The sequence below is a fragment of the Aspergillus tanneri genome, assembly GCF_003426965.1.
Source record: "Aspergillus tanneri strain NIH1004 chromosome Unknown AapTan_2_pilon_pilon_pilon, whole genome shotgun sequence".
In the NCBI taxonomy this organism is placed as follows: domain Eukaryota; kingdom Fungi; phylum Ascomycota; class Eurotiomycetes; order Eurotiales; family Aspergillaceae; genus Aspergillus; species Aspergillus tanneri.
In genome coordinates this window covers 2,573,616-2,597,229 of record NW_022984629.1, presented here as the reverse complement: position 1 = coordinate 2,597,229, position 23,614 = coordinate 2,573,616, and the positions used below count along the sequence as shown (strand labels likewise).

Sequence of the window (23,614 nt, the reverse complement as noted above, 5' to 3'; positions counted from 1 at the left end):
AATGATGAATTGACATTGGAGTATACCTCTCTAGGATACAGTAGTATCGATTCAAAAGCATTTCGAGGGATGACGCCAAATGTTACGAAAGCCTGACTCTTTTTTCCTAATTCTTTATGTTTTTTTGCCTCGATTTTGTCTTTGTTTTTTTTTTTTTTTTTTTTTGCGCATTAGGTTGCGTAGATACACATACAGTGGGAAGGAGCCGGTAGTTCTCAAATTCCGGGACGTCAGCTCGGCAGTTGAACTCCTGCGTCCCCGCTTCCCCGCAAAGTCGATAAACTTTCCGGGGTTGATGTACACCTACTCGTATATTATGTATTACATATGTTCATACAACTAAAGGTGCATATCTAAATTAAACCATATAGTACTGGTAATTGTTATATCAGCTACTGCTAACATAGCTTAGCTACCATTAATACAGTACGACAATTCATACCTCACTTGTACCGTCGAGACGCATCCTCAAATTGACCATGTCTGGCTTTTCCTCACAGACGTTTGCTTTTCATGCATGATGAGATCCTGTCCTTGCATGACCTGATTGGCACCACCGAACAGTGCATCTATTTCTTCAAGAGAAACCTTCTTTGTTTCAGGAATGAAGAAGAACACAATTACCGCGAGCAGAAAGTTGATAAGGGCAAACATACAGAAGGCGTAAGACCCTTCGTTATCGAGCAGAGGGGACAAAACTGCTGGAAAATAGCATCAGAAAAATTTTGAGTTTGCGATGCCATTCCCATCGCTTCGGCTCGGGCATACATCGAGAAGATTTCTGAGGTCCAGATCCACACCGTAGCGCCCCAGGAAGGTCTTTCTGTGAGTGATGTTAGAAGGCAAACCTGATCACCAGTCAGGTAAATTAGCGGGAGTTACAGAAGAAAATAAGTAGGAAAAGCAGGAAACAATCGATATGCCGACAAGTAGGGTTTTGATACCATTCATTCAGAGTGAAAAGGATACCGAAAGTAGTATTGAGAGCATTGATCAAAACAATCTGATCGGCGCTGGGAAACACTTTTGGTAGATTTTGGTCAAGTATTCACGGCTCCCTGTCAAGTAATTTGCCGAACAGTTGACAATAAGAGCCAGTGCCATCCGCTTCCGGAGAGATTTATTCTTCCAGGGAGCAGAATAGCCCCTGGAGATGGCTCCTTTTCTCATACTCAGTAGCTTCGCGGATCTTCACGGTTTCGCGGACTTTTTGCAAGGCAGCACGCGTTTTTTCGACATTATCACCTCGCTGGATGTACCTAGACACAGCTATTAGAGATTTTAATTACCAGAATTTATTGCCGAACGCTACTATTGTGGAGAGCCAGAGATAATTGGCACGAGACCAAGAATTATTCTAGGAATGAGAAGCTGAAATATGACGATCGTCTCCCAGTCCATTCTCCCAGATCCTCCTTATGTTCAGTACAACCATAATCACCCAGAAGCAAACAAATGATCCAACAAAGTAGAACTTTTGCCAAAACGTCATTATCTTTCCATAAATTTTGGCTGGTACCAGTTTTCCTATATAAATCGGCCCCGAAGCTGCACGTGTTACGCCTTTAGTTTGGGGTTTTCAAATTGTGATTCAGAATCTGAAAGGCATATTCAACACGATACTCGGACTGATGCCAATAATGAACCGACAAGCAAGAAAGCATGCAAAGTAACCGGGAGGTGACTAAGTCTGCAAAGCCCTGAGCACATACGCACTTGATTTTCTAGATAGCTCTATGTCTTTCGTTTTCCGTTGTAGTGCTCACCCCTCGCCACTTTTCGCTCACTGAGCAGATCTGAGCACGCCCTGAGCGGCCTAAGTTGATCACTGGGTAGGGGTTGAGCAGAGGGGTAAGTAGCCTGAGCAAGGTAGCCTTAATAAAATGCACCACGCTAGCGTCACCAGCGATTACATTCCTTATAGCGTCCTTTTACCATCCCCCTTTACCCACTAAATAAAAGAATGACATTATCAATGGAATGGGCAATTATAGTCATCGTTTCTTCTGCTCCAACTTCGAGGCCAAACTTCGGTAGGGAGTAATCCGACTGGCTCTTTTTTGTTTCTTCAGCACCTATGATTATTATTGCCGATTTATAAGTCAACGAGCATCTGCTGAAAAACGATCTAACCCCGAAATCAAACATTTAAATGTATAAAACATGATAAACAGATTCCTCTATTGGCAAGGCTAAGTTGCTTACTGCACACGTTTCCGGGAAAAAAAACATTTTGTTTCTCTCCACGGTTACTAGGCTTCCTGACGGTTGCGGCCGGCCAGTTTTAGCTAGGTACACGGCTGATGTAGATGACCTGGATAGAGGTGACGGTAACCACCACGTCACCGACCATGGCATCGCACGCGAGTCCGTGCAGCCTTGTCAGATGCCTAATGCCGCCTTGTAGTCACAGCCCCGCGCCTACGTTTGGGCGGGCCCCAGGGGCTCTGTGACGCTCGCCAGCATGGTTCACAAGTTTCTGCGATCGATACTTCGTTCTCAATCAATTACATTTTCTTATATACGAAGACGTTCCAGCATCTGTTATTTCATTGCTGCAACTCTCCATCACAAACAAAATTCCAGGTCCTTCCCACTAGAAAACTCCCATCGTCTCATGCTTCACCTTCTCTAAAACAAGAAAGTTAGAAAAGGAGACAAATATACTAGTTGAGACGAGAAACACACATGTGGGCCTTGCAACTGACGGGCCTTTTGACCACGTGTGATCATCACGATACTTTAAGTCCTCAAAATTTACTTGTTATCATTCTCCCCATAAATATACATATTATTGGAGTAGTTCTACCCAAAAAAATCACTACCCGTGCCTAGCAGAAATGATGATTAAAGTGTAGCTAGAATATCTTGTTTAACAGAGAAAGTAGACTTAGTCCGGGTTAGGTAGAAACTACATAGCAGTATAAATAGATAGATATAACCATTCTTTATCCAGTGTTTGGAGCTATGTTGGAGAGAGTGGAGCCGCTCTCGACAATATTCTATAAACCTGTTAGTTCACAACGATAAAACAAAGGAGAATTATATTACTTCAACGATTAAACAAGAATGATCATGTGTGTTTGCAACTATCTACCAAGCCTCCCGGGTCCAGATAAAAGTGGAAATTCAGACGTACCCACCCAGCTCACCCGGCCTTGTTCACCTTCGTAGTGAAATTCATGCTTTATTTCGCAGTGGAGTATGTCATGTCCTAGTAGGCCATTTATCCCCACCTGGACCTGCGCGACAAGAGACATTGTCTCCAATTTCGGCATGTGTCGCGCAGCATACGCAGCAGCTATATAAACCTATTTATAATAGGTAATGGCGCAGTGCGGTAGTCATCGGGAAATTTGTGCTGTGGTGCGTCATTCATAGGTGGTGGGCATGTACAAATTCTCTGAATTATGGTTAAAATTGTATTTTGGACATCGCGGGTCTCGTTCAAAGAGCCATTCGCCAGACAGAGTGGAAGCAGCATAGGTCAGGTAGAAGTATGTGAGATTCGGCCAGTACAGTTGTTTATTATCGTCCTGCGGCCAAAACAGCTCGGGGCCGACCATGATGCCATCCAGATATATGATAGTGAGCTGCTGGCTTAGTTGTTTAAATGTTATACAGAATGCATCTGCTCCTTGTTTGGAGCGCTTCAATGGAGGAAAGTCTGCGTCTCTCGGGGCCTCGCCGGGATAGTAAAGGTAAAAGCATTTTAGAGATAAAGGCCACTGGGCAAGACAAATAGCGAGTTCTATGTTAATGCTACAACCAAGAAGGAACAACCAGAGCGTTAGGTTTAAAGAAGCAGGTTACCATTTCTTAACCTATCCCGAAGTTTTTTACCTTTTCTCTCATTATCGGACAACCTCGCCGTTAATATACGGAGCCTAGGTAATCGAGATATTAGTTTCGATACCGTAGCCGGCGCAATATTTCTCTCTATCCCTCTATCAACCACAAGATAAGAAATAACACCGAGGTTAGGAAGTTCCTACGTTGGTTTAAGCAACTCCACGTAAGACGACATGTACCGCCAGTGAAGTATATCCACGCCTGGCTGTTTCATACAAGTAAGCGTCTATAGCTGCAATTTGAATCCTTATTAAAGTCGCTAGGCGAGACATTGCTAATAGTTAGTTGGATACTAGGTTCGTATTCGCCATTTGTAGACCATGAGCTTAAGATATTAAAAAGGGTGCAGATTCTCTCTGTGAATGCTTGATTATTACAGCTGGGTCTTTGTCGGTCTCAACTTGAACACGCTCGGCGACACTATATTCTGCTACCGTTGACTTTAGATATATTTTGCGAACAAGAGGGTATCTCTGTGGGGTAACGATATGTCGGAGATCGGAAAGTCCAGCGGTAGTGATGTTAAGGGCGGAGAAAGTCTGACGTTCGACGATCACCTGCCATAGTGCGTTGATGCAGGCGTAAGGGGCGAGTGACTCAGGTGTAACATAGGAAAGAATCTGGGCAATAATTTCTGGTGGAAAATAAGGAGCAACCATAATTATGTTGGCCGTAGCAAGGAAAAAAGCTTTTGCCGGGGGCGGGGAGTGATTCAAAAAAAGTGAAAGACTACCCTACCTCCGAGATGCTCGCCGACGGGCTTACAAAGGCAACTAAAGCAGATGTCTTAAAGCGCATGGTCAAGGCACTGAGGTTAGAATAATGTTTCTACAATACAACATCTAGAACCTCAGATTGGTAATTCAAAGCTACACATTCATTTTCTGTTTCGGCTTCCTAATTACTTTCGCTTCATTTTATCTGTTTTGGGATATTGCAGGAAGGAGAGTGATAATATCTGCATCTTAAGCGGCTGCCTAATGTGCGGGGTTCACACCCCAGAGTACTTCGCCCCTTTCCTGTGTTCTAGAGAGACGCGCGAGACAACCATCCAAGGAAATATGGTAGTTATCGTGGTCTAGGATATCAATATATCGTTCTCTATACTAGGCAACTGGTTGCGTGCAGCTGTTCGATGGGCTTACTGCCTTCTTCCCCCCCTGAGTCACATCAACTCCAAAGTAAAGAGAGGAAGCTGAAAGTGCAAGTAGTGATTACTTTCACTATTGGTCGAAGTGCGGAGCCGTGGAGTATGGACATACTACTATCTACAGAGGATTACACCAAGCGCGGATTCTTTGGTATAGCAATAGTATGCAAATAACAAGATAATCTATCAAATTTTATTCTACAATATCTTTTAACAAGTACATGATATTTATTTTATTAAGAAATGAATATACAGTCGTTAGATTTCAAACCAAGTCGCTGGTTGATTCGAAATTGTAATTTTTATCCTGATTTCCTGTTCAATTGCATATGAGCACGAACTAAGTCACCAGATGCAAGTGCCGAGCAAAGGCTCAGTTCTCCAGCTAGCACAGCCGCTGCCACGATTTTTGCGAGTTTTTGGGAGTTGCTACAGGTATTTCCCGGGCTGCAACCATCAACACCGAGAAGGTGAAGCATTGCCTGTTGTGGTTGAAGAGTGGTTCCACCTCCAACAGTTCCGACCTCGAGGCAGGGAAGAGACACTGATATCAGTAGTCCGCCGCAATGTCTATATGCCTGTTAAAATTTATATTTGTAGAATTGGAAAACGAAGCTCACTCATTCATGGTTGTAATGCAGTGACAGCTATCGACGACTTGCGCGATGTCTTGTCCAGTCGCTGCGAAAATTGCCGATATAACATTGCTCGCATGTGCATTGCAGCCTCCAATAGAGCCAGCCACAGCACTCCCAACTAAATTTTTAGATACGTTCAATGCCACAATATCTGGGACTTCAGTTTTAAGGACACGCTTAATAGTGGCGTGAGTGATATAAGCTTGTGCCACGACGCTCTTCCCACGGCCCTCAACCCAATTCAAAGCAGATGGTTTTTTGTCGGTGCATACATTGCCGGAGAGAGCCACAACTCTCATGTCATGGAAGCCATGCAATTTTATAGTCGACACTGCACTTTCAACACATTTTGACATTATATTCATACCCATTGCATCTCCAGTGGTAGCGGCGAATCGGACGTATAAATGCTCTCCAATGAGGATTGGTTGTATATTCTTAAGTTTTGCAAAGTTGCTGGTCGCCAAAAAAGTTTTCTCTATTTCATGTATTCCTGTTGACGACTCGAGCCACAACTTCGCTGCATATGCGCGGTTGACGTTTGGAAATTGTAAACAGGGTGCTCTTGTCATGGCATCTGCAGTTAGGATTGTGACTGCCCCTCCAGACTCATTTATTGCTTTGCATCCGCGTGAAACGCTTGCAACCAGAGCTCCTTCGGTAGTGGCCATAGGAATATAGAGATTTTCACAGTCGACAGAAAGTGGCCCAGCAATCCCGACTGGGATTGGCATGTATCCGATCACATTCTCGCAGCACCCACGGGCCCCAAAATAATCATAGTTTTTAAATGGCAGGCACGCCAAGAAGTTTGCTCTTCTTAATTTATAAACGCACTTTTCTAAGAATTCTCGCCGCATCTCAACAGCCTCCGCTGGGGATCCTGCATTTGTACCCACATTTTTCAGTGTCAAACTGCGCTCCCTACTTTCGTATAGATGATTATTTTTCGAGTCGATTTCATGAATTAAGCCATCGCTCTTCAATTGTGAATGGCATTTGAATTGCCCGGCCGCGGGTTTGGGAATAATCTCAACGTCCAGAATATGTGTCCCCAACTATAGAGTATCAGCAAATATATGGTGTTATAAGTAGAGGGATAATATTGTGTGTGATAAGCAAAACATACCTCGCTTTCTTTAACTTCTTTTTCACACATATTTCACCCCTTTCTTATACAGCATTTACGATATGAAAGAAAATGGAGCTTCGTTACTAGCTCTTCTAATGCTTTAGAGAGGACAATATGCGTCGAATGATCAACTTTGCGCTATGTTATTATGTAGTGGTCGATTCACTGGTGCAATGCTTTTAACCTGAATGCCTGGCACTCCCAGGCCGAAATCGCCGAACTGATCAACTATCCCATGGAACCAGATTGGAATGTATGTTTCTATATCCCTGGATCAAATGAGAGAAAAGGTCAAACGAAAGCTAATATACAGGAGGAAGATTACGTTGCCTTTAAAGACTAATGTAGGCCTGAAAATTGTACAGTTCCAGTTCCAACATCTAGAGCCTTGAACCGAACCTCGCGGTTCTGCGGTTCCATTGCAGTTTAAAACCTATGCAATTGCATAATTTTGCCACGAATCTCCCTTATACATTATAGTTAAGTCTTAATCCTCTTTGAAGTAGCGAGCGAGGATCAATCTTCAGCCTTCTTTTTCAAGGAATATAAAGATATCTTGGCATCTAGAATAGTTAGCCAAATTAATTATCTAAGCCAAAAATTGGCAGAATATTTAGTGCTTATAGTGGAACGAACTAGGGAAATTACTGCGATCATCTGGAGTATATAAGATGTTGAGTATTAAAACTATAAATCTTAGCTTTGCTAATACTTCAGTGGCCGCCAATCAGAGTTAATTACATTCGGTGAGGATTCGGATTGGAAATCTCGGTCCGAATCCGAGAGAGTTGTTTACCGCCTTCTTAATTTAATAGCACTAACTCAATTTAGCAATCAGTTCTGTTGGACAAAGCACGTATAGTCTGTCAGAATTTTTAGCTATGCCTAAATAGGAATTTTAATATAGGGTACTGCGGATTGGTAATAGTTATGGAATCGAACAAGGTAATTCGAAACTGGATGCAGTTCAGCCACTGACCTGTGAACTTAGTTCAAAGCTCTTTTTAAAGGACTCTTGGGACTAAAGCACTTTAATTGTTTAAAGGCCTAGGGATTTTTAATATAGTACTGCGGATTGGTAATAGTTATGGAATCAAAGTAGGTTAATTCGAACAGGATAGAGTTCAGCTCGACCACTGACCTATGAACTTAGTTCAAAGCTCTTTTAAAGGACTCTTGGGACTAAAGCACTTTAAATGTTTAAAGGCCTAGGGATTTTTAATATAGGGTACTGCGGATTGGTAATAGTTATGGAATCAAAGTAGGTTAATTCGAAGCAGGATACAGTTCAGCTCGACACTGACCTGTGAACTCAATTCAAAGCTCTTTTAAAGGACTAGCACCTGTCTGTTGGGTCAGTCATCCAATAATAGTTGTTCCCATTGACTAAATACGAAGTGTGGAGAGGAGTTTGGGTCCACGTCTCTATGTGCTTGTGGATATATGCTCCCCGCTGGCGCTTACCCCCACGAAATACCTCAAAACATAGCTCGAATCAATATAAAATATACATATCATAGGGCTTCCTATATTTATACTTTCTGTAAAACCTCTCGTTCAAACAGCCCCTCTTGCAGTGCGATTAGACTTCGTAATATTACTTTTTTGGCCGCCCATGGGAACACTGCCCAGCATAAACCGCCCAAATACATAGAATACATGTAAACTTGGTCTAATTGTGGTGCTGGTTAACTGCGGTTCTCACAGGTTCTATTATGAAGCTTGTTCTATTATGTTGGACTCTTGTGGTATCCACAACGTTCAGTGAATTGAATGGTTCTAGAAATTAGAAATCAACTATATTGCCATATATTCGTTGCAAAAGGCAAAAAATGACATTATTTATGTTTAATAATGCTGAAAAGTTAATATATCCATGAACCCATGAGAAGCATCTGGGTTGATGTGCTTACAATCATCTATTGCCACCAATAGTAGATAAATTGAAGAAAGCTCAATAGTTGTATTTATTGAGAATCAGACACCTTATAATATATTTTGAATTGTGTATATTAGCTTACTCAGCTCTATATATAGGGAAGTATTCGAATACTATATATATAGACGCTGAAAAGCAAGTATAAATTGGTTTACCTTGATTAATTACGTGCTTGAGTCTCAAACAATATCTCAAAAGGGCAAAAGAGTCTCTACGTCAGCAGTGAGACGTAGCAGCTAGAGGTCACTAACATATTATTGAGCTCATCTTGTTCAAAAGAGCCTGTGCCTCGCTGCTCAAAAGGACAGTACGTTCTTTTGCCCTGTATAGATCAAGCGTCTCCTAGCTGAATAGCTAACATCATTGCGAGAGGAAAAAGATTGTACTCGTGGTTATCTGAAATCATCAACACGTCTCTTTGCATCTTCAGTTTACAAAAATCTGCTGTGTTCTAAGCCTGAGGAGACTCGGAACCTTATTACAGGTATTTAGAGTCATGGATCTCAATAATCTGGAAGAGAAAGCCGCAGATGCTACATGGGAAACCTCCATAAGCGACTGGGCAGGCCATAAGTTAAACATGCTTTCCAACAGTTGTGACAAGGCCTTGTACAGCTGCTGCAATGACATCGACGACAGTGAAAAATTTTTGGAACATGTTACAGGACAATCTCACGACATTGATTCTTTCGATAAATGGGTATGGCATGGAGGATACGCCGACAAGCCGTGGATCGAACATACTGCCGAGTGCTGGCATTTAACTGATAAAAGCATGCGGAAACTTGAGACTCTGAGTCAACATACCGGGCTGCCTAATGGCTGGTGGAGTATCCTGCAAAAGAGAAATAATGATGCATCGGTGAAGTATGCCAACGACAAGAGCAGATTCAAAAACCACTCTCGCTCTCGCTATCCGCAGACAATGTACCAGGGTTCTAACGCGATACTGGATTCCATATTTGTAACTGACGTGGGTGACGCCACACTAAACTATGCGGCATTGGGATTCATCTCCATGCCGAAAACCCTCATTTACAGTTACGCTTGTACATGGACCAATTATGCCCTATGTGAAATTGGAGCGGACTATGCCAATATACCCATTCATGACATCCAATATGCATGGGCATATGCTTTAAAAGAGTTAAGCGTGGAGGCCTGCAATCCTCAGTGGATCCGAGAGGTATACGTTCCAACACTTCTTGGTATCACTGTACGGAAAGCTATGGGCCGGAAACCATACATTTCTGTTTCAGCAGATGAAGAGCCCATTTCTTGGTGCGCAGCGAGGGCGCTGCACGGAGGTGGATATCCCACTGCTGGCGCAGAACTAGTCCGGCATGGAGTATCTCTGGACAGTGGGTCGCGGCTACTTCAGGCGATAGCTATAATACTCGCACATGATGTATTTGAGGAAACAAGCGATATAATGTCTGGTGATGCACCTAACGTCGCCCCGGCAGTTAGTCGACTGATGCGTTGCAACAGCGAGACAGCGTATGCTGCATTGTTGTCCAGTGATATGTTGCATTACGGCGTGAAAAGAATTTGTGTTGGTTGGTCCTTTGCTACTATGGTTGGGCAACGCTGGAAGACGTGCAGACAAAACCATGATTTTCGCCACGTGCGACGCCATAATGTTGATATAAAGGAAGCATTTGCGGCAAAGCCGCTAAGTGAAGAATTGTCTACTTGGCGCAGATGCAACTGTGGCAAAGCGAAGGAATTTCCACATAATTATACACTTACTGATCTGGCCCACTCGGCCCGTATGACATACATGGAGGCGACGGGACAGAATGATTGTTGGTGTGCCCATGATCGAGCCTATGACATTATAACTCGGGGGTTTTTATCTTGAGGAACGATATTATAAGCATACACACCTCCCTTGTGCTGGAAAAAGTAGGGTTGAACACGGATCAGGACTTTGCAAACCAGTTAATCTTGTATGTACATCATTTATTGCACAAGAATGTAAACGTACCTGTGCTCCAGTTTCTCGCCCCCTTACTGGTCCACCGGAGGCAAGTCGTGCATGCTCCCAAAAAAAAATTATAAGGCTAGCTATATGATCCTAGCAACATTTGCGAATTTGATTTAGAGTTTACATCGCAATGTTTTTTAAGGACACTAATTTGGATAATCCCTCATATCCCATTTAGATAGGTCACACGATATCTGCATCCTCCAGTACAGTAAATTTTTATTTTATTAAGTTCCAGCCGTTCTTTATTAGCATAAATCAGCTGTGGATTAAAAAAGCATAACCTCGCCAGCCCGCACCATTTAAGGTTTATATAATAAAGAATCTATACTATGGATAAACTCTAGTGACTTAAAAAACTCTTGTCAACTCTTGTCTCTGACTGAACCTTGTATCTCAGTATTGTTAAGTCTGTTAATTCTCCGAGGTAGAGCCACGGTCGCTTCACGAGGAATCCCAGGATACAGGAATAGACTCGGGCGTGACTCCGCTTATTAGGTAATCATATAAAATCATTAACTAGTTAGTGTCAGATATACGGCTAGTCCCGAAGAGGAAATAGAGTACGATTGGTGAAAAGGTCTTATTTGAATGAATTGAGCTGGTTGGGCTCTTCTTGATTATGTTGATTATTCTTGGTTATTCTTGATTGATTATTTTGTTGTGTGCTCCACGGGGGTTTTACCCCGATCCAGTCACATGATTCTGGTCCACCAACGGCCATATTATTTGACAGTTAGTTAACTAGTTAGGTAACTAACTTAGTTAACGTATTCGGTAAGCGAGCCGGCCATGAAAGCGAGTCGGCCACCTCGTATTGCATATAATATAGGGCTTTTTAGGACCTAATATCTCAACCATAACATATCGAGAGGGTCTTAAATATATATATACACTATTATTATACTAAATATACATATAGTGGACTGGAAAGCCTATATTTTTTCTGGTTCTTTATATTACAGTACATACAATTGTATTTATCATATTTCCGTATTATAGAGTGGGAAAAAATAATAAAATTTAAAACATATATACAGTGTGAAACGATATTTATTCCGCGGGACTTAGGAGTTTATGTGTACTGTTGGAAATCAGGGTGCCTAAGGCACCTTCGTATATCCTAGTCCCGCAGCGATGTGATATATCATATTCAGGGGCTAAGGGACACTTAGACATGAGGAAGCGTTCGTCTACGCTCTCTCTGGTAGATAGAAGTATATATCTGTATTATCACGTAATATTTAACACAGTTTTATTGATTTTTGCAGGCTCCGGAACATTTTCAACTAAAAACCCCGAATTGTCAAAATTAGTGTGTTACATGGTAGCATACAGTGAGCTACATTATCAGTACGTCACTGGTGACAAGCTCATTGCACAAAGAGCGATATAGCCAACCTCCTTCAAGGCTAAACTATAAAATGTAGATTCTTCAGCAGTTTACTTAAATCGTGACCAACGACAGTCAATTCTTAGCAAATTTCTTCGCTTTTTTATTCCCTATATTGCAATAAGCTCTAAGAATTTCAAAAATGCCTTCCAAAAATCCTGGATTCCAAGTTTATCCTTGTGGGGTTATCAATTGCTGGCCTATCACTGGCTCATTGCCTGCACAAAGCAGGGATCGAATACTTATTACTCGAGAAACGAAAGGAAATAAATAGCTCGCCAGGAGGGTGGTTCTGTTGGGTTTATGCCAAACGGAGCACTTATATTGGAACAGTTGAGTATTTATTATGCCATAAAATGCTGATCGAACCGATGGACACAACTCACTTCTGTTATTCTGATGGCTTTCACTTCAAAAGCAGCCTCTCAAAAAGTATCCACCAACGGTATGCAATCAAGTATCATAGGTTATTGTTCTCCTTTAATCCTTCTTTTAGATCCGGATATCCCGTTGCCTTTCTGGATAGACAAAAATTACCCCAAATTCCGTATACCTCTCTTCCAGATCGATCCAATATCCATGATTAATAAAGCCATTGTTTGAATCGACTATCAACAAGAGAGCCGAATGCGTGTCCACACAAAGGATGGCAGCTTCTATGAGGGAGACCTTGTCGTGGGCGCCGATGGAGTCCATAGCCGAGTACGGGAGAAATGTGGCAAATAGTCGACTTACTGCTGCATGGTATGATCACAGAGAGCGAAAAGAACAGTTAGTATCTCACTAGCCTTATAAGGCAAAAAAAAGATTTAACGGATTATCTACTATGTACAGGCATGATGGTAAAGTATGTTTGCGTATTTGGTATTTCTTCTATTCCGGAGATGAGGGCTGGCGAGCAAATTATTCGCATCGGCGATGGAGGGAACATTTGGACAATTTCAGGAAGGGACGGGCGCCTTCACTGGTTTCTCATCCAGAAGCTTGACCGGGAATACATATATGGAAGTGCTCCACGATTCTCCATGGAGGATGCAATGACCAGATGCCGGGAACTAGCCGACATAAAAATCCGGGAAAATGTCCAGTTTCGCAATATATGGGAGAAACAAGAAGAATTTTCTGTAACCGCATTGGAGAACATATTCCAGGCGATACCAAGGTTCTATGAATCAGAGGGTTGTCGATGACATAAGTACATTCTTAGAATAATAATTTAGTTCCAACTCGCTGATAGGCTCCCTCTTCTGCAGCCTGAACACAGTATCTGCTATTCAAGTAATGCTTCTTATGGATTACTCTGGACAACGCGTATATTTGATCTTTCTATACAACAAGATTGCCAAATTATTTATACTAAAGCAGCGTCAAAAACTATCGGATACTAATAAAATAGAGAATTACTTTATGCAGTTCGCTATTTAGCTGCCATTCCTCTCCACTTAAAGCGTCCGGGACTAATTATTAATTAGTGGAGCAGTGGTGCTTCCATGTCAGTCCTGTCGGCCTTGACTGGGTTACATAACTATCCTACATTCCGCAAGCAGACATAAGCCCATAGTTTGGTGTATATTTGGGTGATTACCTAGGATTAGGGGAGAGATACAGTAAATAACTACACTTAGTTACCTGTATTATAAAACCCATTCAAGAATAGGGGGAACAAAGCCTTGCTTAGCTTTTACATGGAAAAGGATTTATCTATCAAGTGCTGGCGAAGGATTCCTACTTCTCTGGGGCATTAGGTTCGGTAATGCTTGTGTTACATTCAATTAATGTATGATTTCCGTGTGGATGGAATATTACCGATGATCGTATGGGTCATGAATGGCCTTCTTCCCAGGATTTATAATCTTCCCAAATTTGGGACAGGTATAACAGTCGCTCCCATGAAAACATAGAGCAGGTTTCTAGCTAGAAAGTTGAGGACAGTGCATGCTTTATTATCTGTTTGTTTCTCCACCAGATAGTGCACGAACGAAAGATTTCAAGAGTCTGAAAATAACTGAAGTGGGAGACTGAATGTCTTCATTAAAAATTAAGAAACTAGAGGTTTGAAACCCCAAAGCGGATATTTGTTGTATATAACCAAATCAATATTTGGATAGGAGTGCACATCCTCCAATCATTGTTTTACAGCGAGAGCAATATTGGTAATCGTCAGGAACAGGTTCGACGACGGACCGCTTGCGTCTAGGCATGGATGTAAGCGCAGACTATATGTATAGCAGAATTATAAACAACAACCGATTCCATGTTTACGGCCGGAAAGGGGCGGGATGGAACCACGAGTTGTGGCCAAAAGACGGCCCGGCCCTATGGGGCCGTAGTTGCGAAATGTAGGCTCCATACTGGCCGTATTTCTGATTCCACCCGCACACACGTGACTGCGGTGGATCCATTATGATTCTGTTATAATATAGTAGAACAAGTCCTTGGCCACCATCCAACAATCTACATCCAGACCAAACGCACCTTAAATCATGTGCAATCCTCCACTAACGCTAATTGACTGGCCCGTTACCCATCCTGAATCCGCCCCAGCTAAGAAAACAGCTACGCGGGCAATCTCCTCAGGCAGAGCGGAGCGATTGCCCCAGGGGCGTGCTCATCTTCACATACTCCAGCAAACCCTTCGGCACAGTGTCTGTCAGCATACGGGTTTCCACCAATCCCGGCTCAATTGCATTAACCGTATGTCCCTCAGGACCCAGCTCACAAGCCAACGCTCTGGTGAAACCCTCCACGGCGGCCTTCGACGCAATGTAGATCGAATAACCCGGGGCGCCGCGACGCGCCGCAATCGAGCTGATATTTATGATACGACCTGGTGAGCGTAGATGCGGAATCACAGACTTGGCCATAAGTATGGTGCCGTGGACGTTGATATTAAACACGGAGGAGATTTCGTCGGGGCTGGTGTTGACGAGTGCCTCGGAGTGGGAAACCCCTGCATTATTCACCAGAATATTGATCTTGGTGTCTGCGGTTGGGAAGGCCCGAAGCGTCGCGTATAGGATTTTGTCCGCCGCCTTAGAGTCTCGCAGATCGGCGAGGACTTTGATCGCTCCCTGTCCGTGGCACAACGATGCAATCTGGGAGAGAACTTCGTCCACGGCACTTTCACTCTCTGGGCTGGAATAGGTCAAGGCGACCTGCTTGATGTATTAGTTCTAGCTTCTACTAGAATATAGCATTTGAAGGCTGGGGGGCGGAGGTGGGGATGAAGTGAAACACATACTTTTGCTCCTTGTCGTGCTAGCTCCAGCGCTATGCTAGCCCCGATGCCACGGGAGGCCCCGGTGACGATGGCAATTTTTCCAACGAGACTCATGCTGTACGTACACTACAGATAGTGATAATCAGAGTAGTTTGAAATGGAGAAATAGAAAAGGTAAGCTGAGCATTGTAGTTTATCTTTACAGGGGTCTCTAGGCCTCCATTAAGTCACTGTTTATGGGTGCTAACCTTTTTTTACGGAACGATTTAATTAACTGGCCATCCCCGTTTACCTAAACAGTCACCCTTCCCGCTTGATCCGTGTGGCAATTGTTCAGCAGTTCAACCAAGCTCCCACACATATAAGTAGGCAAAATATGCATAATATACTATGTCGATTAGATAGTCATATTATGAATACGATTGGCTGAAAAGAATACGACCAATTTTTATGTTAACAACTATTCCCAAAGTATTGAATAATCATAGGTAAAAGAATTTTCAAGAAAGCTTCTTATACCTAAATATACATATTGAAGAATAACAACCATGATACGGTAAAATATGAAGATTGAGTGACTTCCGAGCTTAATAATATATGACGACACAACTACGCCAGATGTTCATTGTAGGCTTTGTAGCTAAATCTTGTTCGAGTTTCTTAGCTCGCATGCACTATTATCCGTGAATTTATGACTTATCTGTAACATATACAGCCTATAATAGGACAAAACCAACTATAGAACGGTATCCTAATTTTTCTCAAGGCCAATTTTACTCTAGTTCTGCGCTGCTTATACTCCTTTTTCTTTCAAAACAACATAACAATGTCTCTTCAACCAACGTCGACTGAGGTTGGTACCATGTACGACCAATATACCAGCCACTTCACAGCTGTGCTGGGAGGATATATCCATGCTGGTTATTGGGATGACCCTGGAAGACAGGACACAATAGAGGTAGCAACTGAGCGGTTGACTCGTGAAATCGGCGAGCGACTCTCCTCTGCCCGAGGTCAGCGCATTCTCGACGTCGGTTGCGGCACTGGTAAATCGGCGGTACAAATCGCCACAGCCCACGATGTTCACATTACCGGCATAACTGTCAGCAACCACCAAATTGAACTTGCTCAATCTCAGTACAAAAGCAACACGAAAGCTGGACAAGTCCATTTCCAGTTCGCCAATGCCATGGACCTCCCGTTTGCCGATGCCTCCTTTGACGGCGCTTACGCCATCGAGTCTCTGGTGCATATGGACGATAGACGCGCTGCCCTTGCGAATATCGCAAGGGTGCTTCGTCCTGGTGGCCGACTAGCTATTGCAGACCTATTTCTCGATGCTGGCTGCCCCAATCCCGAGGTGATAGCGCGCTTCCGCGAATTCTTTCAGGTCCCACCCATGCCCTCCGGCGGTGACCTCAAAGATTTCCTGCACGAGACGGGCTTCAAGGTCATTGAATTCACCGACATTCGAGATAACATCCGGCCTATCTACAAATTCCCTGGGCTCTCCCTCGAGGGTGAAGTTGGCGAAAAGATTCTTGAAATTGCGCAAAGTATGTCAACACTTAAAGAGCTCGGGTACGCCTTCATTACCGCAGAGCGCATTTAGTAGTGTTATGAATATAAGTTCGGCCCGAAGGACTATCCGAAGGATCAGCGTAGTCCTCGCTTATATATGTCTGTTGTGATTTCAGGGGAAGAAGGACAGAATGAAGCTATATCAGCTACACGTACGTAGCCTACTGAGGACCGGATGCCATTCGATAGATACTCGATTCTATGGACGACTCTGTGTGTTACAATCTATATGGGTCAAGCCTGTTGAGGATATGGTGTATAACTAGTATATAGCTAGCGCCTTGGCAAGCATGCGGGGTTTTTAACCCCTGAATCTTCTCCCTTTTCTTGTATCTATTTAGGCAAGATACTGCTCAATCTACGTCTTGTCTTCTTTTAAATGCTATCTTTCTCTGAATCCACAACATAGGTTATAAGCCCGGGCTGCTAGTAATAAGCTTAACAACCTTATCTAGCTTACAAGACCTTCCTAGCCTGTGCGCAACGCGTTCCCTTAAGACCTTAGTGGGGCCGTATTGTTTGCATCGGTGATAGCATACATAACGCAAGTTAGCAGCCTGAAGCCTATTTTAGGATCTGTTAAAATTGCGATGCGATGCCACCGAAAACTGACCGTATTTTGTCTAGGTACATCCTAATATTGGTCAAGGTGCCAACTCTGCCATTGAAGACGCTGCCCTTCTGAGCAGTCTTTTGTATAAATGTGTAGCAGGAAAGGCGAAGTCTTTTCAGCCGACAGATTATGATATTGACCGAGCTCTCCACAAGTGCAAAAGCATGCCTATTTCGCGCGTCACAAGGAGCTACAAAGCCGGAAAGTATTTGGCGGGCTTTACCACCGGAGATGGACTATTAAAGCGAGCGCTGGAGACAGTGTTCCACCGCTGGTCTTCCGAAGGGTGGGCCGACTATCTATCCATCTGCGGCGCCGTGATCGGATGGACACGCAGTACTTCACTCATGAACCACAACGACTTGGTTGCCGAGGGCATCGAGCGGCATAGCGTGAGGACCTTCTCCACGGAGGAAATGGCGCACGGATTGCTCGGTCTCATGGCCGGATCCATGCTGGAGTTTTGCCACGATGAGCCGTTTATGCGGATCTGGGCGGGGGGTTGGAGCAGGTGGCGGAGGAATTGCCTCGCAGGGTCCAGCGGATCAGAGGGGGGTTGCAAAGGGTTCAGGACGTCCGAAATCCCTCGCATTGGAGTCGTGCTTGGAGGCCGATGGCGCCGGCATCCCCATCGCAGAGGGGTCCCCCTTGACGGCGAAGTGGATGCCTCATGTGTGGCTGGACTTCCCTCGCGAGCTGAGCCACCAGTCTGAGATTGCCTCATTCTCACCGCAAATGGATGGCATGGTGGATCTCGACCGGGTGGTGGTGGTGACGGGATTTGGTGAAGTCGGGCCCTGGGGCAGTTCGAGGGCCAGATGGGAGATGGAGGCCTACGGCGGGCTTTCGCACCAGGGATGCATTGAGATGGCCTGGATGATGGGTTTGGTTCGATACACAGAACAGACAACCGGCGATGGGCAGTCGTTCTCAGGCTGGGTGGACGCGCGAACCGGCGAATTAGTGGCCGACGTCGCGATCAAAGAAGTCTACGAAGAGCGGATTCTGGCCCAGTCCGGCATCCGTCTGATCGAGCCGGAGGTGTGCGATGGCTACAGCCCGGAGAAAAAACCATTTCTCCATGAGCTGATCGCGCAAGAAGACTTGGGGCCGCTGGTCGTGACGGAGAGTGAGGCTCGCCAGATCCAACTTGAGCTCGGGGACAAGGCAGACATCCGGGAACCTCCCACATCAGGAGGAGAAGGCTAATGACAACGTTAAGACCCGGCGCTGCGAGGTCCTGACTATGACCCGCCTCGCCCTCGATCTTGGTCTGCCCATTTGCGGCATCATTGCCTTCGCGGGCACCGCCAGCGACAAAGCGGGTCGGTCCGTGCCGGCTCCCGGCCAGGGGATGCTGGTGCACGCGCGGCAAATCCCCGGCTCCATGCCCTCTCCTCTGCTCAGCCTGGACAACCGAAGGAAGCGGCCTCTGTTTCGCAAACGCCAGATTGCCGAGTCGTATCGAGTCGCGCTCGAGGAGCTCGAGCTCGAGCTTGAGGGCCAGCAGCTTCCGCCACGCTACCGGGAAAAAGGCAGCAATTGATCCGTGAGGAGTTCTAAAAGGAGGAGCGGGACGCGACCTTTGCGCTGGGAAACGCCTTCTGGAACAACGATCCGCATGTGGCTCCCCTGCGTGGATCCTTGGCCACCTGGGGCCTCTCCATCGATGACCTGGATGTAGCCTCCTTCACGGCACTTCGACCGTGCTCAACGACATCAACGAAGCCTGGGTGATCAACACCCAACTCCGTCATCTAGGTCGATCGCGACGAAGGCCCATCTTGGGGTTCTACCAGAAGAGTCTAACAGGACACCCCCTGGGGCGGCCGGCGGGTGGATGGTCAACGGGGCCTTGCAGATGCTGGACACGGGGCTGGTGTTAGGGAATCTCAACCCGGATAACATCGATCCGCAGATGCAAGAGGCTGATCTGATAGCCTTCCTGAACCAACCGATCCAGACCACCGGACTCAAGGCGGTTTCGGTGAGTTCGTTTGGCTTCGGACAGAAGAACGCCCAGGCGCTGTGCGTGCATCCACGGTATCTGTTTGCTACGATCTCGCAGGAGGCGTACGGGTTGTATCTCGCGAAACGAAGGGTCCGCCAAAAGCAGGCTGATCGTTATTACTATCGGGGGTTTTTGTATAATTCGCTGCTGGAGACCAAAGACAAGCCCCCTTACCGGGGAGAGCAGGAGAGGAACTTTCTGCTTGATCCATTGGCCCGATGTGTTTGACGGGTCTTGATTATGTATATTCCGTTCTTAGGGATACCTGTCTTCTATATATCCAGTATTCGTCCAGTGTTACCTAGGTATCGTGGGCGAGAAATGAAACCTGAAACGGTCCCGGTTACTCTCCCTCGCGATGGAAGCGATGGAAGTGGCGGTGACCATCGCACGAGATGGCGAGGCCATCGTGCAAGTGGCCACAGCCTTCCTTTTCCCGAGACCACACACGAATGATTCCATAGAGTTTGAAGATCGACAGGAAGACCCCGTTCAAATCCACCTGAATTCGCCAATTGATGTGGCCTTGCTCGCCTCTCGGGCATGACTCCGGTTGGATCAAGACGTCCAGCTGGAGCAGTTTCAGGGCAAGGAGTTGGTCTTTGTTTTGACGAGCCACTCTACCTTCCAGGACAAATCAAGTAACCGGGAGATGCGAACAACGGGCCATGTTTACTGTCTCTCTGGGAGTGAGAAAATACGGATTAGGTCCGTCGACTTCTGCGGCCAGGGTTATTCCCGGAACCCCGTGCAGGATTACCTGCGCCGACACGGTGTGGTGGGCCACCGCGCTCATTTCTTTGACACTCCGCGGGTTCTCCGGACTGACCTCACCGGTCAGGTGTCTTCGTCGAGTGTCGAATACGCGCAAGCGTGAGGGGACTGTAACCCCATTCATTACAACACATTATTCGCCCTGTATGCTGGCCACCAACAGCCCATTACGCATGGGATGTACACGAGCGGCCTCATCCGGGGACTCGTCGAATGGCATCTGGCCAGCAATGACCCGCGCCGCATGCGCACCTGGGAGTGTTCCTTCGAGGCCAAAGTGTTCCCGGGGGATTCCCTCGGGGTGGATATTCACCACGTGGGCATGCGTGGCGGATGCAATTGTTACGGACCGCCTTCCCACGAGGCCCCGAGAAGAAAACAGTCAATTCGGTCGGATTGTTTTGGATAACGTCGAGAATAGAGAATCCTGCAAGGTATTAGTGTCAAGGCTTCCATTTAATTTGAGAAGCAGAGCAACCATAAGTATCCACAAAATATCGGTGCGCCAATTGCGGTGCATGCTTACAGGAAAGGCCTTACAAAACTCCGAGTTATTTCGGCTACTGCGGAGGTTGCAACCTCTCCAACCATCTATGTTTTCACCGGCCAGGGAAGCCAGGTCCAGGAAATGGGCATGGATCTGTACCGGACCAGTCCGGCAGCCCGCCAAGTGTGGGACCACCGACGACACGTATAACAAACAAGGCCAGGCTATTCAATATCCGTACTTTGAGGAAATCACCCACTTCAGTCGCTCGTACACTTTCCGTTCCTCCAGAGGTCTCCTGCATGAAACTCAATTTACCCAGCCTGCACTCGGTCTAATGGAAATCGCACAGGTCCACGACCTCCGGTCCCGGGGATTGATCGAACCGCGCAGTGACTTTGCGGGCCACTCGCTGGGCGAATACGCGGCCTTGGTCTCTATGGAAGATATATTCTCCATTGATCTATGGGCGGCGATGGTCTTTCGACGCGACTCGAGGCCCACGCCGGGGTCATGGCGGCACAGGGGGGAGCTAACGATGGATATTCCATGTGCGCAGTGGATCCGAAACGGGCATCGAACGGTACGTGCAAATGATGCGAGTGATCTAATATCACGGCGTGCCAATGACACTTACGAATCGACAGATTTTACAGAGCAGGACCTTCAGCGATGCATCGCAGCGATTGCAGGTGCAACAAATGGATTCCTCGAAGTGGTTAATTACAATATCTCCAATGTGCAATATGTCTGTGCGGGAGATGAACGAGGTGTCCCACCCTTGAGTCACGAACAATTGGTTTGACTAAAGATGTGACCCAGTTACCAAGCCTTGCCTGCTTAACTGGCGTGCTGGATGATCTTACAATCGATCCCAATGCCGTCAAGGTCATAAAGTCTCCGGGCCAGCTGAATGAGCTCATTGAGACCCATCGGCGACGAATAGAGGCAGCGGCAAAACCGCTCATCCTCGCGCGGGGTAAAGCCACTGTGCCCCTATATGCAATGTCCCGTTCCATAGCAGCCTACTGAGAAACCGCGTGGTCGGATTCCGTCGGTTTCTTGAACATGCGATGTGGTTGTTCCCGAAAAGTTGATAGGGAAATACATTCCCAACCTGACGGCGAGGCCATTCGAATTGTCCCGGGAGTATTTCCAGATGGTCTACGAACTGACTGGCAGTCCGCGAATCGAGAACATTCTGCAAAAAGTTAGTTATTTCCCTTTGTCGGGATCATACCGTACTGACTTGTAGATAGTGGGAGACTTGGTTAGAGTAGACCTAATGCTAACCCGCATTTGGTTCTGCATTCTAGATGAGTTGTAGATCATAGAACCAGTGACCACGTTGTTTAATATATGAATTTTATCTGATAGTTATTTAACTTTAGATCTTCCCAGATTGCTATATAGAATCAGATTGTTAACTAGTTGCGAGAACCAAGATCACTTGCTCAATTGAGGCAGACGAATACGAATTTACACTGTAGTATCAAGTCAACACAGAGTACCTTACGTGAAATGTATGGAAATTACTCGCCAGATTGTTGAAACTTACGAATTCCGAACTTGTGCAATCTTGAATTCCGACTGCAGTCGTCGTAATTTAACGTAAATTAGATATCTTCACCGTTGTAGCAACCAACTTCGAGGTGAGAATGAGTCCTGATCCATTGTCATTGTGAGAACGATTCTGCTTAGCACTATAATTGCCCTTCTCTGGTCCCATTCGTGGGCACTGGGGCTCTTGGTCATCGCCATTTTCAACCTGAAAGGTCCCCCTCTCGTATGGTACGTATGGTCTTTCATCTACTACTATTCAATCGCCCACTCACTAAAGACATCAACCAGGCATGTCTGTTCGCAACCCTCCTGTACCACAACCACTTCCGGAAGGCCACCGTCGTCCGGGCCGACACCCACGGCGCCCAAGCATTGTTTAGGCCCGTCGTCACGCAAACTCGCAGTTCCGCTAGCTGAATGCGACATCAGCGGCCATAAGTCCAACAGTACCTTTTTCTCCGATCTAGATATCAATCTATTGAACCTCCTTGTGCTGCTCTTTAGATCTTCCGATCCTCCCTGGCTGCATATCCTTCTGGGTAGCATGGCCTGTTCATTCCGTCGTGAAATTAAGCTATACGCGAATTATCAGATCCTCTCACGTATCTTGGCCTGGGATAACAAGTGGCTCTACCTCGCGAGTTTCTTTATTTCACCTCATGAGCACCGCACACCAGGAAAAGACGGCACGCTGCCATTACGCCTCTGCCATCTCCAAATATGTGTTCAAGGATGGGTGGTAAATCTGTAGAGGAAACCAATAGTATAGACGCTGATAGATTCGGAATGAAGAAAGCTATTGAGATCCGGTTGAATCATCTAGCTTTTCTATCTTTATGTTTGTTACCTACTTCAGTGACATATTACAAGAATTATTATTTATGTGCGTTTATAGCCTTTTCAAAGCAGCCTGATTATCTATCTAAATATCGAAGGTGATTTGCTTGTTTGAAGTGTCCTCATTTCTCACAACACATTGCAGCTGCTACCATTCCCGAGTCATAGCTACTAAAGAAATCATAATCCACGTCCTAGGAGACTGCCAGGTGCTAAAAGCAATATTATTGACAAGTCTCTTAATCTCTTCCGCGGTGGCATTTTTCCCTAGTAACTAGAAAGAAATGCTCAGTGCAGTCTTACCTGCTATTTAAAGAGTTCAAACCCAGGCTACATTTTATGCACGACAACGCTCCTATTCAATCAGCCAAAAAGTTTACCAAATGGTTGCAGGATAATAGGATAAACTGCATGGAATTACCACATACTCGCCT

General features: G+C 45.5%; 5 protein-coding genes across 5 annotated transcripts; 3 read left to right on the top strand and 2 right to left on the bottom strand.

The window, feature by feature from the left end:
* Positions 1 to 5,618: 5,618 nt before the first annotated feature.
* Positions 5,619 to 6,799, bottom strand: HMG1_1 (hydroxymethylglutaryl-CoA reductase; the record flags this gene model as incomplete). Its single annotated transcript, XM_033565543.1, has 2 exons — positions 5,619 to 6,698; positions 6,770 to 6,799. The coding sequence occupies 2 exons, from the start codon at positions 6,797 to 6,799 to the stop codon at positions 5,619 to 5,621; spliced, it is 1,110 nt and encodes a 369-aa protein (XP_033431300.1).
* Positions 6,800 to 9,207: 2,408 nt separating this feature from the next.
* On the top strand, positions 9,208 to 10,575 carry ATNIH1004_000837 (uncharacterized protein; the record flags this gene model as incomplete). Its single annotated transcript, XM_033565542.1, has 1 exon — positions 9,208 to 10,575. The coding sequence occupies one exon, from the start codon at positions 9,208 to 9,210 to the stop codon at positions 10,573 to 10,575; it is 1,368 nt and encodes a 455-aa protein (XP_033431299.1).
* Positions 10,576 to 14,667: 4,092 nt separating this feature from the next.
* ATNIH1004_000836 (SDR family NAD(P)-dependent oxidoreductase) lies at positions 14,668 to 15,428 on the bottom strand (the record flags this gene model as incomplete). Its single annotated transcript, XM_033565541.1, has 2 exons — positions 14,668 to 15,249; positions 15,336 to 15,428. The coding sequence occupies 2 exons, from the start codon at positions 15,426 to 15,428 to the stop codon at positions 14,668 to 14,670; spliced, it is 675 nt and encodes a 224-aa protein (XP_033431298.1).
* A 712-nt stretch (positions 15,429 to 16,140) lies between these two features.
* On the top strand, positions 16,141 to 19,747 carry ATNIH1004_000835 (uncharacterized protein; the record flags this gene model as incomplete). The annotated part of the gene is made up of 6 exons (XM_033565540.1): positions 16,141 to 16,870; positions 17,545 to 18,009; positions 18,080 to 18,549; positions 18,731 to 18,976; positions 19,075 to 19,214; positions 19,270 to 19,747. The coding sequence occupies 6 exons, from the start codon at positions 16,141 to 16,143 to the stop codon at positions 19,745 to 19,747; spliced, it is 2,529 nt and encodes an 842-aa protein (XP_033431297.1).
* A 130-nt stretch (positions 19,748 to 19,877) lies between these two features.
* Positions 19,878 to 21,812, top strand: ATNIH1004_000834 (uncharacterized protein; the record flags this gene model as incomplete). Its single annotated transcript, XM_033565539.1, has 4 exons — positions 19,878 to 20,039; positions 20,091 to 20,392; positions 20,457 to 21,528; positions 21,603 to 21,812. 4 exons carry the CDS (start codon positions 19,878 to 19,880, stop codon positions 21,810 to 21,812), a joined length of 1,746 nt encoding a protein of 581 aa, XP_033431296.1.
* Between the last annotated feature and the right edge of the window lie 1,802 nt (positions 21,813 to 23,614).